Source organism: Oncorhynchus clarkii, unplaced genomic scaffold, assembly GCF_045791955.1.
Source record: "Oncorhynchus clarkii lewisi isolate Uvic-CL-2024 unplaced genomic scaffold, UVic_Ocla_1.0 unplaced_contig_9597_pilon_pilon, whole genome shotgun sequence".
Lineage (NCBI taxonomy): Eukaryota > Metazoa > Chordata > Actinopteri > Salmoniformes > Salmonidae > Oncorhynchus > Oncorhynchus clarkii.
Window position 1 is genome coordinate 107,308 of NW_027257961.1, and position 17,693 is coordinate 125,000.

Here is a 17,693-nt window from a genome sequence, read left to right on the forward strand (position 1 = left end):
CACATTAACACTATAACCAGATATGTACTGCAGGGAGGCAGACAGCCTCTGAACACCAGATATGTACTGCAGGGAGGCAGACAGCCTCTGACCACATTAACACTATAACCAGATATGTACTGCAGGGAGGCAGACAGCCTCTGACCACATTAACACTATAACCAGATATGTACTGCAGGGAGGCAGACAGCCTCTGAACACCAGATATGTACCGCAGGGAGGCAGACAGCCTCTGAACACCAGATATGTACTGCAGGGAGGCAGACAGTCTCTGACCACATTAACACTATAACCAGATATGTACTGCAGGGAGGCAGACAGCCTCTGAACACCAGATATGTACTGCAGGGAGGCAGACAGTCTCTGACCACATTAACACTATAACCAGATATGTACTGCAGGGAGGCAGACAGCCTCTGACCACATTAACACTATAACCAGATATGTACTGCAGGGAGGCAGACAGCCTCTGAACACCAGATATGTACTGCGGGGAGGCAGACAGCCTCTGACCACATTAACACTATAACCAGATATGTACTGCAGGGAGGCAGACAGCCTCTGACCACATTAACACTATAACCAGATATGTACTGCAGGGAGGCAGACAGCCTCTGACCACCAGATATGTACTGCGGGGAGGCAGACAGCCTCTGAACACCAGATATGTACTGCGGGGAGGCAGACAGCCTCTGAACACCAGATATGTACTGCAGGGAGGCAGACAGCCTCTGAACACATTAACACTATAACCAGATATGTACTGCAGGGAGGCAGACAGCCTCTGAACACCAGATATGTACTGCAGGGAGGCAGACAGCCTCTGAACACATTAACACTATAACCAGATATGTACTGCAGGGAGGCAGACAGCCTCTGACCACATTAACACTATAACCAGATATGTACTGCAGGGAGGCAGACAGCCTCTGACCACATTAACACTATAACCAGATATGTACTGCAGGGAGGCAGACAGCCTCTGAACACCAGATATGTACTGCAGGGAGGCAGACAGCATCTGACCACATTAACACTATAACCAGATATGTACTGCAGGGAGGCAGACAGCCTCTGACCACATTAACACTATAACCAGATATGTACTGCAGGGAGGCAGACAGCCTCTGAACACCAGATATGTACCGCAGGGAGGCAGACAGCCTCTGAACACCAGATATGTACTGCAGGGAGGCAGACAGTCTCTGACCACATTAACACTATAACCAGATATGTACTGCAGGGAGGCAGACAGCCTCTGAACACCAGATATGTACTGCAGGGAGGCAGACAGTCTCTGACCACATTAACACTATAACCAGATATATACTGCAGGGAGGCAGACAGCCTCTGAACACCAGATATGTACTGCGGGGAGGCAGACAGCCTCTGAACACATTAACACTATAACCAGATATGTACTGCAGGGAGGCAGACAGCCTCTGAACACCAGATATGTACTGCAGGGAGGCAGACAGCCTCTGAACACATTAACACTATAACCAGATATGTACTGCAGGGAGGCAGACAGCCTCTGACCACATTAACACTATAACCAGATATGTACTGCAGGGAGGCAGACAGCCTCTGACCACATTAACACTATAACCAGATATGTACTGCAGGGAGGCAGACAGCCTCTGAACACCAGATATGTACTGCAGGGAGGCAGACAGCCTCTGACCACATTAACACTATAACCAGATATGTACTGCAGGGAGGCAGACAGCCTCTGACCACATTAACACTATAACCAGATATGTACTGCAGGGAGGCAGACAGCCTCTGAACACCAGATATGTACCGCAGGGAGGCAGACAGCCTCTGAACACCAGATATGTACTGCAGGGAGGCAGACAGTCTCTGACCACATTAACACTATAACCAGATATGTACTGCAGGGAGGCAGACAGCCTCTGAACACCAGATATGTACTGCAGGGAGGCAGACAGTCTCTGACCACATTAACACTATAACCAGATATGTACTGCAGGGAGGCAGACAGCCTCTGACCACATTAACACTATAACCAGATATGTACTGCAGGGAGGCAGACAGCCTCTGAACACCAGATATGTACTGCGGGGAGGCAGACAGCCTCTGACCACATTAACACTATAACCAGATATGTACTGCAGGGAGGCAGACAGCATCTGAACACCAGATATGTACTGCGGGGAGGCAGACAGCCTCTGAACACATTAACACTATAACCAGATATGTACTGCAGGGAGGCAGACAGTCTCTAATTGACATCATTTGAGTCAATTGGAGGTGTACCTGTGGATTTATTTCAAAGCCTACCTTTAAGCTCAGTGCCTCTTTGCTTGACATCATGGGAAAATCAAAAGAAATCAGCCAAGACCTCAGAAAAACAATTGTAGAAGCTTGTAGAAGGCTACCTGAAACGTTTGACCCAAATTAAACAATTTAAAGGCAATGCTTCCAAATACTAATTGAGTGTATGTAAACATCTGACCCACTAGGAATGTGATGAAAGAAATAAAAGCAGAAGTAAATCATTCTCTCTGAATCTGAATTATTTTAGTGACAGAACTCATGCCATTTTAACAGACAAGGTTAAATCTGAATTATCTTAGCAACAGAACTCTTAACAGATGGGGTTAAATCTGAATTATCTTAGCAGCAGAACTCAGGCCATTTTAACAGATGGGGTTAAATCTGAATTATCTTAGCAACAGAACTCTTAACAGATGGGGTTAAATCTGAATTATCTTAGTGACAGAACTCAGGCCATTTTAACAGACAAGGTTAAATCTGAATTATCTTAGCAACAGAACTCTTAACAGATGGGGTTAAATCTGAATTATCTTAGCAACAGAACTCTTAACAGATGGGGTTAAATCTGAATTATCTTAGCAGCAGAACTCAGGCCATTTTAACAGATGGGGTTAAATCTGAATTATCTTAGCAACAGAACTCTTAACAGATGGGGTTAAATCTGAATTATTACTGCAGGGAGGCAGACAGTCTCTGACCACATTAACACTATAACCAGATATGTACTGCAGGGAGGCAGACAGCCTCTGAACACCAGATATGTACTGCAGGGAGGCAGACAGCCTCTGAACACATTAACACTATAACCAGATATGTACTGCAGGGAGGCAGACAGCCTCTGAACACCAGATATGTACTGCAGGGAGGCAGACAGTCTCTGACCACATTAACACTATAACCAGATATGTACTGCAGGGAGGCAGACAGCCTCTGAACACCAGATATGTACTGCAGGGAGGCAGACAGCCTCTGAACACATTAACACTATAACCAGATATGTACTGCAGGGAGGCAGACAGCCTCTGACCACATTAACACTATAACCAGATATGTACTGCAGGGAGGCAGACAGCCTCTGAACACCAGATATGTACTGCGGGGAGGCAGACAGCCTCTGACCACATTAACACTATAACCAGATATGTACTGCAGGGAGGCAGACAGCCTCTGAACACCAGATATGTACTGCGGGGAGGCAGACAGCCTCTGAACACATTAACACTATAACCAGATATGTACTGCAGGGAGGCAGACAATGTGTTCAGAGACTAACACTAGAAGTTTACATACACTTAGGTTGGAGTCATTAAAACTCGTTTTCAACCGCTTCACAAATGTCTTGTTAACAAACTATAGTTTATCAAGTCTACTTTGTGCATGACATAAGTCATTTTTCCAACAATTGTTTACAGACAGATTACTTCACTTATAATTCAGTGTATCACAATTCCAGTGTGTCAGAAGTTTACATACACTATGTTGACTGTGCCTTTAAACAGCTTGGAAAATTACGGAAAATGATGTCATTGCTTTAGAAGCTTCTGATGGGCTAATTGACATCATTTGAGTCAATTGGAGGTGTACCTGTGGATTTATTTCAAAGCCTACCTTTAAACTCAGTGCCTCTTTGCTTGACATCATGGGAAAATCAAAAGAAATCAGCCAAGACCTCAGAAAAACAATTGTAGAAGCTTGTAGAAGGCTACCTGAAACGTTTGACCCAAATTAAACAATTTAAAGGCAATGCTTCCAAATACTAATTGAGTGTATGTAAACATCTGACCCACTAGGAATGTGATGAAAGAAATAAAAGCAGAAGTAAATCATTCTCTCTGAATCTGAATTATTTTAGTGACAGAACTCAGGCCATTTTAACAGACGAGGTTAAATCTGAATTATCTTAGCAACAGAACTCTTAACAGATGGGGTTAAATCTGAATTATCTTAGCAGCAGAACTCAGGCCATTTTAACAGATGGGGTTAAATCTGAATTATCTTAGCAGCAGAACTCAGGACATTTTAACAGATGGGGTTAAATCTGAATTATCTTAGCAACAGAACTCTTAACAGATGGGGTTAAATCTGAATTATCTTAGCAGCAGAACTCAGGCCATTTTAACAGATGGGGTTAAATCTGAATTATCTTAGCAGCAGAACTCAGGACATTTTAACAGATGGGGTTAAATCTGAATTATCTTAGCAACAGAACTCTTAACAGATGGGGTTAAATCTGAATTATCTTAGTGACAGAACTCAGGCCATTTTAACAGACAAGGTTAAATCTGAATTATCTTAGCAACAGAACTCTTAACAGATGGGGTTAAATCTGAATTATCTTAGCAGCAGAACTCAGGCCATCTTAACAGATGGGGTTAAATCTGAATTATCTTAGCAGCAGAACTCAGGCAGTCTTAACAGATGGGGTTAAATCTGAATTATCTTAGCAACAGAACTCAGGCATTCTTAACAGACGGGGTTAAATCTGAATTATCTTAGCAGCAGAACTCAGGCCGTCTTAACAGACGGGGTTAAATCTGAATTATCTTAGCAGCAGAACTCAGGCCGTCTTAACAGACGGGGTTAAATCTGAATTATCTTAGCGGCAGAACTCAGGCCGTCTTAACAGATGGGGTTAAATCTGAATTATCTTAGCGGCAGAACTCAGGCCATTTTAACAGATGGGGTTAAATCTGAATTATCTTAGCAGCAGAACTCAGGCCGTCTTAACAGACGAGGTTAAATCTGAATTATCTTAGCGGCAGAACTCAGGCCGTCTTGACAGATGGGGTTAAATCTGAATTATCTTAGCAACAGAACTCTTAACAGATGGGGTTAAATCTGAATTATCTTAGCAGCAGAACTCAGGCCATTTTAACAGATGGGGTTAAATCTGAATTATCTTAGCAACAGAACTCTTAACAGATGGGGTTAAATCTGAATTATTTTAGCAACAGAACTCAGGCCGTCTTAACAGATGGGGTTAAATCTGAATTATCTTAGCAACAGAACTCTTAACAGATGGGGTTAAATCTGAATTATTTTAGCAACAGAACTCTTAACAGATAGGATTAAATCTGAATTATCTTAGCAGCAGAACTCAGGCCATTTTAACAGATGGGGTTAAATCTGAATTATCTTAGCAGCAGAACTCATGCCGTCTTAATAGATGGGGTTAAATCTGAATTATCTTAGCAGCAGAACTCAGGCAGTCTTAACAGATGGGGTTAAATCTGAATTATCTTAGCAACAGAACTCAGGCATTCTTAACAGACGGGGTTAAATCTGAATTATCTTAGCAGCAGAACTCAGGCCGTCTTAACAGACGGGGTTAAATCTGAATTATCTTAGCAACAGAACTCAGGCCGTCTTAACAGACGGGATTAAATCTGAATTATCTTAGCGATAGAACTCAGGCCGTCTTAACAGACGGGGTTAAATCTGAATTATCTTAGTGACAGAACTCAGGCCGTCTTAACAGACGGGGGTTAAATCTGAATTATCTTAGCGATAGAACTCAGGCCGTTTTAACAGACGGGGTTAAATCTGAATTATCTTAGCAGCAGAACTCAGGCCGTCTTAACAGACGGGGTTAAATCTGAATTATTTTAGCAGCAGAACTCAGGCCGTCTTAACAGACGGGGGTTAAATCTGAATTATCTTAGCAACAGAACTCAGGCAGTCTTAACAGATGGGGTTAAATCTGAATTATCTTAGCAACAGAACTCAGGCCGTCTTAACAGATGGGGTTAAATCTGAATTATCTTAGCAACAGAACTCAGGCCGTCTTAACAGATGGGGTTAAATCTGAATTTCGTGAGATTCAAAAAGTTGTTCTTCAGGGTTCTATTTTAGGTCCATTATTGTTCACCTGTATTAACGACATAGGAAACACTGTTGATACTTGTACCATTCGTCTCTATGCAGATGGCACAGTTTTGTATTCATGTGCCACCTCAGTGCAGAAGGCCATTCGTGAACTTCAGCATGACTTTGATTCAATTCAGAAATCCCTTTACAGATCTTAAATGAGTTCAATTCAAGTAAGACCAAGCCCCTGCTGTTCTCTAGGTCACCAAATGTTGACCCTGAGGACCTGCATATGTGCTCTATAAATGGAGCCCAAATTGAGCTTGTTTCTCAATATAAAGTACCTGGTACTCCGAAACGTATTTAGAAAATCGGACTAAGAAGCTAAGATCCAAGATATTTTTTTTTATATAACAAAATAAATCAATTAATCATGAAAATAGGAGAACAAATCTCCCTGTATTGGATTCTGGTGCAAGAGGCACAACCTCTGTTTTAAAACCCGTGGACGCCGTCTACCATTCAGCAATACGTTTTATCACAGGGGACCATTTTAGGACTCGTCATTGTAGTCTGTGGGGTTGATCTCTCTGTCTGTAAGAAGAGAGCTGCATTCTCTTTGATTTATTTACAAAGCAGTCTGACAGAAACTCCCTTCATTCATTCAGTTACCAAACCTGTTGTCAGGAACAGATAACACTAGAGATCCCTTCAGTCTCCATAGATTTGGGAAAATCTGCATTTAGTTTTTTTGCCACTCATTTGTGGAACAATCTGCAGAGTTTAACACAGTTTTTTATTTTTTATTATTTTTAATTTGACCTTTATTATAACTAGGCAAGTCAGTTAAGAACAAATTCTTATTTTCAATGAAGGCCTAGGAACAGCGGGTTAACTGCCTGTTCAGGGGCAGAACGACAGATTTGTACCTTGTCAGCTCGGGGATTTGAACTTGCAACCTTTCGGTTACTAGTCCAACACTCTAACCACTAGGCTACCCTGCTGCCCTGGTGCCACTCAGACAGTTTCCATTATTAACTGAGGACCTTGAATGTGATGTATTTTATTAAATAGGTTTATTTTGTTATTGTGTGCTGAATTCTGTTGTTTTATACAGTGTATGCTTTATTATTCTGTTTTTATTGTAATGTAGACAGACAGGGCTCTCTTGTAAAATGTATTTTTAATCTCAATGTGAATCCCGGTTTACATAAAGGTTAAATAAAATACAAAATTAAAATAAATTACATTAACACTATAACCAGATATACACTGCAGGATCAGGGTCAGGGTCAGGGTCAGGGTTAGGGTCAGGGTCAGGATTAGGGTTAGGGTCAGGGTTAGGGTCAGGGTCAGGGTTAGGGTCAGGGTCAGGATTAGGGTCAGGGTCAGGATTAGGGTTAGGGTCAGGGTCAGGGTTAGGGTCAGGGTCAGGATTAGGGTCAGGATTACATTAAAACTCAGAACAGCCAGGCACATAATGCCTATGAGAATAGAGTCTGATGGACGGCTCCTCACACTCTCTTTGACTGCTGCAACAAAGGGTGGGTGCGTGTGTGTGTGTCTGTGTGTCTGTGTGTCTGTGTGTGTGTGTGTGTGTGTGTGTGTGTGTGTGTGTGTGTGTGTGTGTGTGTGTGTGCGTGTGTGTGTGTGCGTGTGTGTGTGTGTGTGTGTGTGTGTGTGTGTGTGTGTGTGCGTGTGCTCTCTCTTTGACTACTGTGATGGAGGAGGGGGTTGGGTTGTACCTCCATTCATTCTCTGGGATCATTCTCTGACATGACTTCTACTAAATTCTCTATTTGAGAAGTCGGAATGCAACATCTTTATTAGACAGATGGAGGGCCTGAAGTTTTAGGGTACATCCCAAATGGCACCCTATTCCCTATACAGTGCACTACTTTAGACCAGAGGCCATGGATGATGTAGGGGAAGAACTAGGCTGCTGACCTTGTGGAAACTGCCATAGAACATCTTCTTGATGTCAGGCTCGTCAAAAGTGACTGTCTGGAAGTCTCCCTTGTAGTCGTGGTTGAAGAACGTCAGAGTCTTCCCACCATCTGACAGAGACCGAAACAGAGACAGGCAGACAGACAGAGAATTAGGGACAGTACATTCTACACAAACCCACAAGCCCACATCCCAGAGTCCTCTGCCTTGGTCTTCTGTTCTGTGTGTTCAGTCTATCTCTCTCTCTCACACAATAGCTGGAAACTAGCCCCTGCAGCCCACACACTTTTGTAAACCACCGACCTCAATTGCAGAGTATATGATATGCAGGTTAACCTTAACCCTCACTCAAACCACAGGGCCAGGGTTCAGGAAGTGATGAAGAGCAGACTGTACGTACTGTCCAGGATGACCCCAACCAGGGGTTCATTGTCTTTGTTGAGGATCTCCCATAATGCAAAGGGCTCCTGGGGGGTGTCTGGTAGCAGGCGGAACAGGATGGTGATGGTGTAGTCAGAGGGCAAACCTTCTGGGTGGAGGTACCTGAGACAGACAGACAGACAGACAGACAGACAGACAGACAGACAGACAGACAGACAGATACAGACAGATACAGACAGACAGACAGAGTTACTTAACTGGCAGCCAGATAATGTGAATGGTTCAAGATGGCGGTTGGCAAATCCTATGCCTACACTGTAATGGGAAACTGTAATTCAAACAGTCGTTTCAGTGTAACCCTAAGCCTAACCCTTTCCAGTCTAATCCTAACCCTTTCCAGTGTAATCCTAACCTTCTCCAGTCTAACCCTAAACCTGTCCAGTGTAATCCTAACCTTCTCCAGTCTAACCCTAAACCTTTCCAGTGTAATCCTAACCCTCTCTAGTCTAACCCTAACCCTCTCCAGTCTAACCCTAACCCTCTCCAGTCTAACCCTAAACCTTTCCAGTGTAATCCTAACCCTCTCTAGTCTAACCCTAACCCTCTCCAGTCTAACCCTAACCCTCTCCAGTCTAACCCTAAACCTTTCCAGTGTAACCCTAACCCTAACCCTCTCCAGTCTAACCCTAAACCTTTCCAGTCTAACCCTAAACCTTTCCAGTGTAATCCTAACCCTTTCCAGTCTAACCCTAAACCTTTCCAGTGTAATCCTAACCCTCTCCAGTCTAACCCTAACCCTCTCCAGTCTAACCCTAACCTTCTCCAGTCTAACCCTAAACCTTTCCAGTGTAATCCTAACCTTCTCCAGTTTAACCCTAACCCTTTCCAGTGTAACCCTAACCCTAACCCTCTCCAGTCTAACCCTAAACCTTTCCAGTACAATCCTAACCCTCTCCAGTCTAACCCTAACCCTCTCCAGTCTAACCCTAACCTTCTCCAGTTTAACCCTAACCCTTTCCAGTGTAACCCTAACCCTAACCCTCTCCAGTCTAACCCTAAACCTTTCCAGTACAATCCTAACCCTCTCCAGTCTAACCCTAACCTTAACCCTCTCCAATCAGGAAGTCCTGATACCTGATACAGGGTAATGGAAAGTTCTGATACCTGATGCAGAGTAACGGGAAGTCCTGATACCTGATACAGGGTAATGGGAAGTCCTGATACCTGATACAGAGTAATGGGAAGTCCTGATACCTGATACCTGATACAGGGTAATGGGAAGTCCTGATATCTGATACCTGATACAGAGTAATGGGAAGTCCTGATATCTGATACAGAGTAATGGGAAGTCCTGATACCTGATATCTGATTACATTATATACTATATACATTATCTAGTATGTGACTGAGTGATGTTTGGATATGGGCCGTGGTGTTTGCAGGTCACCCTGAAGACATCATTTAGAGGTGCTGAGTCCCTCCACTGCAATAACACAATCCCCTCTGAACGTTATGAAAGTAGAAGTCTAAACTAAATATTATCCTCAGCAGGAGTAGAGCTACATCTGTCAACACACACACACACACACACACACACACACACACACACACACAAACACACACAACACACACACTTCACATGTGATTAGACTCCCCTAAGTGATTTTCATTGGCAATAACTTTGTATTGTTTGAGGGACCTTGAAAATAACTGGCTGCTATTTCAAAGAGCTCTGGTGTTTGTCTTCGGCTAGCAAGTGGGGTTGACCCTCTCTTGACGTTTTGAAGTACAAGTCTCCTACTAGCTACTGGGGTTGACCCTCTCTTGACGTTTTGAAGTACAAGTCTCCTACTAGCTAGTGGGGTTGACCCTCTCTTGACGTGTTGAAGTACAAGTCTCCTACTAGCTAGTGGGGTTGACCCTCTCTTGACGTTTTGAAGTACAAGTCTCCTACTAGCTACTGGGGTTGACCCTCTCTTGACGTTTTGAAGTACAAGTCTCCTGCTAACAACTGGGTTTGACCCTCTCTTGACGTTTTGAAGTACAAGTCTCCTGCTAACAACTGGGTTTGACCCTCCCTTGATGTTTTCAAGTACAAGTTTCCCATAGAGGATGAGGAAGGCCCCTCTAGGAGGAGGACAAGGACAGTTCAGGAACAACCTCTTCCTCCAGGCATAGGCACGTCTGTGTATCCGAAAGGATTGGATGGGTATAAGTGATTCTGTATGGCAAAACTTCCACCTGACCTATCAGAGGGAAACTTCCACCTGACCTATCAGAGGGAAACTTCCACCTGACTCCACCTGACCTATCAGAGGGAAACTTCCACCTGACCTATCAGAGGGAAACTTCCACCTGACCTATCAGAGGGAAACTTCCACTTGACCTATCAGAGGGAAACTTCCACCTGACCTATCAGAGGGAAACTTCCACCTGACCTATCAGAGGGAAACTTCCACCTCACCTATCAGAGGGAAACTTCCACCTGAACTATCAGAGGGAAACTTCCACCTGAACTATCAGAGGGAAACTTCCACCTGACCTATCAGAGGGAAACTTCCACCTGACCTATCAGAGGGAAACTTCCACCTGACCTATCAGAGGGAAACATCCACCTGACCTATCAGAGAGAAACTTCCACCTGACCTATCAGAGGGAAACTTCCACCTGACCTATCAGAAGGAAACTTCCACCTGACCTATCAGAGAGAAACTTCCACCTGACCTATCAGAGAGAAACTTCCACCTGACCTATCAGAGGGAAACTTCCACCTGACCTATCAGAGGGAAACTTCCACCTGACCTATCAGAGAGAAACTTCCACCTATCAGAAGGAACCTTCCACCTGACCTATCAGAGGGAAACTTCCACCTGACCTATCAGAAGGAAACTTCCACCTGACCTATCAGAGGGAAACTTCCACCTGACCTATCAGAGGGAAACTTCCACCTGACCTATCGGAAGGAAACTTCCACCTGACCTATCAGAAGGAAACTTCCACCTGACCTATCAGAGGGAAACTTCCACCTGACCTATCAGAGGGAAACTTCCACCTGACCTATCAGAGGGAAACTTCCACCTGACCTATCAGAAGGAAACTTCCACCTGACCTATCAGAGGGAAACTTCCACTTGACCTATCAGAGGGAAACTTCCACTTGACCTATCATTTGGGGAAGCTGTTGGAGTATATTCCAGGATTAATATGCCAAGAGTGGACACTGGAGGAGAGAGTGATCTCAGTGTGGACCCTAGCTGATCTTCTACCTCTCATCGCCATAACAACCACACTGACAAGACACAGAACCTAGTAGAACCTACTTGGTGGGCTGTGAGACCAGGGCGTCTTTGTGCAGTCTGTAGCAGGGGAAGCTGTTGAAGGAGCCTGGTTCCAGGGACACTCCCTCTACGTTACTGTACTCCTTCTCTACCAGGCCAAACATGTCCATCATCCTGAAGCCTAAGGAGGGAAGGAGCAGAACACACATCTATGCTATAACCACTCCATAGAGAACCATAGAGAACTACAAAGAACCATAGAGAACAACAGAGACAACAGCGAACAACAGAGAACCATAGAGAACAACAGAGAACAACAGAGACAACAGAGAAAACAGAGAACCATAGAAAACAACAGAGACAACAGAGAACAACAGAGAACCATAGAGAACAATAGAGAACCATGGAGAACCATAGAGAATAACAGAGAACCATAGAGAACAACAGAGAACCATAGAGAAACATAGAGAACCATAGAGAACAACAGAGAACCATAGAGAAACATAGAGAACCATAGAGAACAACAGAGAACCATAGAGAACAACAGAGAACCATAGAGAACCATAGAGAACCATAGAGAACCGTAGAGATACTAGAATACTAGAATAAAATGGCACACATTTTTATCTTCAAGCAACAAAATGGGCCATGGTAGTAAATAGTGTTTAGGTGCTGGATATATACATAATAATAATAATGTCCTATTCCCACCCGGCGAAGGAAAGGAGAACTCTGTCAAAAATCCTATGAGAAACAGTGACATTCACTCTGAATGTCCAAAAATGATGAATTCCATATTGGTCTTTCACAGGCAGGCCAACCCAAGCTGTTCTGTGAAGTAGGATAATAGTAGGTCGACTATTGAAACAGATAAATGAGGCTGTCAACTGAGTCAGTAATTCACAGGTTTCAGATATTTTTTTTCTCCTTCAGGTTTTCGCTCTTAAAGTCACACTTTCTCAATATAAAAACAACAGAATTGGATGTTCTAAGCCCATAACAATGCCTTAACCACATCAGGAGAACGCTTTTGAGCTCTGAGAAAAAGCGAAGAAATGTAGATTTTTGAGTGTAGTTACCCTTTAATATAAGTGGTTAGCTGTATTTCCACAGCACATGAGATGGGGTTTGCCAAACAAACAGCCACTGGATTGATGTAAATAATCATTATATCATTCTGCCAAGCAGGCATAGGCTACCTTGTAGCAGGTAACATTTAATTGAGAAGGTTTTTGGCAAAGCCTTTACCATCAATCAGAAGACGGTTAAGGCCTGTCATCAGCATCCCTATATTTTTCCTGTTCCTTAAATGTTTCAAACTGGACGTTTTACTTCATATTATGAGGCATGTCTTGCCTCCCTTTAAAGCAGCTTAAAGCCTAAAACGGGGAAAAAAATTACATTTGTAGCTTAACATTGTGATGTGTTCCATCTGCCTTACTGACACGGTGTATACCTCAACTACACTACCTTGATGCCCATCGTAGGGATTAAGAAGTGAGTATACACAATGCCCAGTGTTAGTTACGGTGGTACACGGTGTATACCCTCCACTACACTACTTTGATGTGCCATCGTAGGGATTAGGAAGTGAGTATACACAATGCCCAGTGTTAGTTACGGTGGTACACGGTGTATACCCTCCACTACACTGCTTTGATGTGCCATCGTAGGGATTAAGAAGTGAGTATACACAATGCCCAGTGTTAGTTACGGTGGTACACGGTGTATACCCTCCACTACACTACCTTGATGCCCATCGTAGGGATTAAGAAGTGAGTATACACAATGCCCAGTGTTAGTTACGGTGGTACACGGTGTATACCCTCCACTACACTCTGACTCTATGTAACTCCGTCTGACTGGATTTGAACCAGAATCACGTGGCAGATGACACGTTGCTCCTGACAACAGCCAGGGACACGGAGTCTCTCCCGTGAATGACTAAGTGGGATCAGACAATCCACATTGACTGTAGATTGAGAGGGGTTTATCTCAATAGGGATACACATTCTATGACTATAAAGCAGTAACCAGCTGTACGTGTTTTACATAGTTTACCTGGCATGGTGTTGCCGCTCATCAGAACCGATGGACAAGCTAAAAACAAGATGGATGAAAGGGTTGGTTAAATAATGAACAGGTTATTAATCACTGTCATTTCATCATGAATCAAGATCCTCTTATTAAGATTTAAATGTGGATGAATCCTCTTCTTTATAATAATAACTAATCCATTAAACCACATGATCAAACCTACCACCTGTCTCTATTCTACAGTAGATTATATCAGTTCTGGAAACTACATGACCAAACCTACCACCTGTCTCTATTCTACAGTAGATTATATCAGTTCTGGAAACTACATGACCAAAACTACCATCTGTCTCTATTCTACAGTAGATTATATCAATTCTGGAAACCACATGACCAAACCTACCATCTGTCTCTATTCTACAGTAGATTATATCAGTTCTGGAAACCACATGACCAAACCTACCATCTGTCTCTATTCTACAGTAGATTATATCAGTTCTGGAAACTACATGACCAAACCTACCATCTGTCTCTATTCTACAGTAGATTATATCAGTTCTGGAAACTACATGACCAAACCTACCATCTGTCTCTATTCTACAGTAGATTATATCACTTCTGGAACATTCTTCCAATGGCAGCTACTTCAGTTCTGGCAGTACTTACTGGCAGTGGCAGCCTCACACACAAAAGTGATCAGCTGCTCCTCAATTTTCTTGACAGCGTCCAAATCGTCCACAAAGAAGACGTGTCTGTCGCTGGGTTTGCTGGCGATGTTCACCAACTCTCCGTAGTCCGCATCAGCAAAGCCAATGGCAAAGATGATGTAGCCTTCAAAGGACATACATTGTTAAGATTTGAAAACAATATTTAGTTTTTCTTCAGCAATAAAGCAAAACAATTCCAAGGAAACTATTTGATTGGCCTATCTTACCACTCTCTGACTTGCTAAGTGACCCTTCTACTACGAACATATTTCTCTCTAAGTTTTGTTTTTGGGTTGAGAGCCATGAATAGTTCTGTTACAACAATATAATACAATGGAATAGTGTATTGTCCTCAGAGGAAGAAACATGGGTTTTATCCAAAATAACACTCTATTCCCACTCTACTTTTGGCCAGAGTAGTGCACTATACAGAACATAGAATAGGGCACTATTTGGGACTCACACTATGCCACTCACCTTCCATCTGCATCTCCTTGGAGACCTTGTTGACGTCGTCTTGGGAACGGCCATCGGTGAGGACCACCAGTACCTTAGGAACCCCCCTCCTCACTCCTCCCTCTGAGGTGAAGATAGATTCCTTCACATGCTTAATGGCTCGGCCTGGATGGATCGGGACATAGAGTTATATTTCTATGGATAGGAATGACAGAGATCATATCTACACATCACAGCCTGTTGTTAATGTGTGGATGACTATCATATCTATACAGCCTGTTGTTAATGTGTGGATGACTATCAGACCATATCTATACAGCCTGTTGTTAATGTGTGGACGACTATCAGACCATATCTATACAGCCTGTTGTTAATGTGTGGATGACTATCAGACCATATCTATACAGCCTGTTGTTAATGTGTGGATGACTATCAGACCATATCTATACAGCCTGTTGTTAATGTGTGGACGACTATCAGACCATATCTATACAGCCTGTTGTTAATGTGTGGACGACTATCAGACCATATCTATACAGCCTGTTGTTAATGTGTGGATGACTATCAGACCATATCTATACAGCCTGTTGTTGATGTGTGGATGACTATCAGACCATATCTATACAGCCTGTTGTTAATGTGTGGATGACTATCAGACCATATCTATACAGCCTGTTGTTAATGTGTGGATGACTATCAGACCATATCTATACAGCCTGTTGTTAATGTGTGGATGACTATCAGACCATATCTATACAGCCTGTTGTTAATGTGTGGATGACTATCAGACCATATCTATACAGCCTGTTGTTAATGTGTGGATGACTATCAGACCATATCTATACAGCCTGTTGTTAATGTGTGGATGACTATCAGACCATATCTATACAGCCTGTTGTTAATGTGTGGATGACTATCAGACCATATCTATACAGCCTGTTGTTAATGTGTGGATGACTATCAGACCATATCTATACAGCCTGTTGTTAATGTGTGGATGACTATCAGACCATATCTATACAGCCTGTTGTTAATGTGTGGATGACTATCAGACCATATCTATACAGCCTGTTGTTAATGTGTGGATGACTATCAGACCATATCTATACAGCCTGTTGTTAATGTGTGGATGACTATCAGACCATATCTATACAGCCTGTTGTTAATGTATGGATGACTATCAGACCATATCTATACAGCCTGTTGTTAATGTGTGGATGACTATCAGACCATATCTATACAGCCTGTTGTTAATGTGTGGATGACTATCAGACCATATCTATACAGCCTGTTGTTAATGTGTGGATGACTATCAGACCATATCTATACAGACTGTTGTTAATGTATGGATGACTATCAGACCATATCTATACAGCCTGTTGTTAATGTGTGGACGACTATCATATCTACACAGCCTGTTGTTAATGTGTGGACGACTATCAGACCATATATGAGGATGGATAGGGAAGACAGGCACATCAGGAGCAACTAATAACAATAATAACAAGAATAATAATAGTATTAATAACAGTAATAATAACAATAATAATAATACCAACAATAACATTAATAACAGTCATAATAGTCATAATAACATAACAATAATAATAACAATGACAACACATATATTAATAACAGTAATAATAGCATAAATAATAATAATAACAGTAATAATAATACCAATAATAGTAATAATAATAATAATAACAGTAATCATAACAATAACAGTAATAATTACAGTAATAATATTAACACTAATAGTACTAATAACACCAATAATAATAATAATAACACCAATAATAGTAATAATAACACTAATAGTAATAACAATAATAGTAATAATAATAATAATACCAATAATAGTAATAATAATAATAATAACAGTAATCATAACAATAACAGTAATAATTACAGTAATAATATTGGCACGAATAGTACTAATAACACCAATAATAATAACACCACTAATAGTAATAATAACACGAATAGTAATAACACCACTAATAGTAATAATAACACGAATAGTAATAACACCACTAATAGTAATAATAACACGAATAGTAATAACACCAATAATAATAATAATAACACCAATAATAATAATAATAACACCAATAGTAATAACAATAATAATAATAGTAATAATAACACTAATAGTAATAATAACACAAATAATAATAACACTAATAGTAATAATAACACAAATAATAATAACAGTAATAATAATAATAACAATAATAACATTAATAATAGTCATAAAGTCATAATAACAGTAATAATAATAATAATAACAATAATAACATTAATAATAGTCATAAAGTCATAATAACAATAATAACATGAATAATAATAACAATATAATATCTATCATAACTAATCTAGCTAGACTGTTTCATGAATGGGAGACAACCCTGTTCCTGGAGTGCTGCAACTAAGCACCACACCTGACCAACTGAGCTAATTGATCAGGTCAGTTCAGCCTAAATTCAACACACCTGGTCTTCCTGGTTGATTAAATCCCAAACCTGCGGCCCTCCGGGACCAGGGCTGCCTGCCACTGATTTATTGCATTCAGGAGATGCTAATAGAGGAAATGTGAAAATCTGATAGGACACATTAAACAAAGAAAGAGGAGCCTGTCTTATCTATTCTAAAACCTTGACAGAGACAAAAATCGCCCTAGATCATTAGCCCTATTGTGGGCATCGGAGCGGTCCGTAGAGAGGACGAACAGAGCAGAAGCAGGTGGGGATCATTGTAAGTCTTTTTTCTTTACCAAT

At 41.8% G+C, this 17,693-nt stretch overlaps 1 protein-coding gene across 1 annotated transcript in view; it reads right to left on the reverse strand.

Annotated features, from left to right (window-relative positions):
• The window catches only part of LOC139394290 (collagen alpha-1(XIV) chain-like), a 230,302-nt gene that overhangs the window by 79,732 nt on the left and 132,877 nt on the right, over positions 1 to 17,693 (reverse strand). Inside the window, exons 28-33 of the mRNA XM_071142315.1 lie at positions 14,935 to 15,078; positions 14,417 to 14,581; positions 13,775 to 13,813; positions 11,756 to 11,894; positions 8,456 to 8,598; positions 8,056 to 8,165 (exon numbers count right to left, since the gene is read on the reverse strand). Of these exons, the coding sequence (XP_070998416.1) occupies positions 8,056 to 8,165; positions 8,456 to 8,598; positions 11,756 to 11,894; positions 13,775 to 13,813; positions 14,417 to 14,581; positions 14,935 to 15,078 (740 nt within the window). The remainder of the gene's footprint in view (positions 1 to 8,055; positions 8,166 to 8,455; positions 8,599 to 11,755; positions 11,895 to 13,774; positions 13,814 to 14,416; positions 14,582 to 14,934; positions 15,079 to 17,693) is intronic.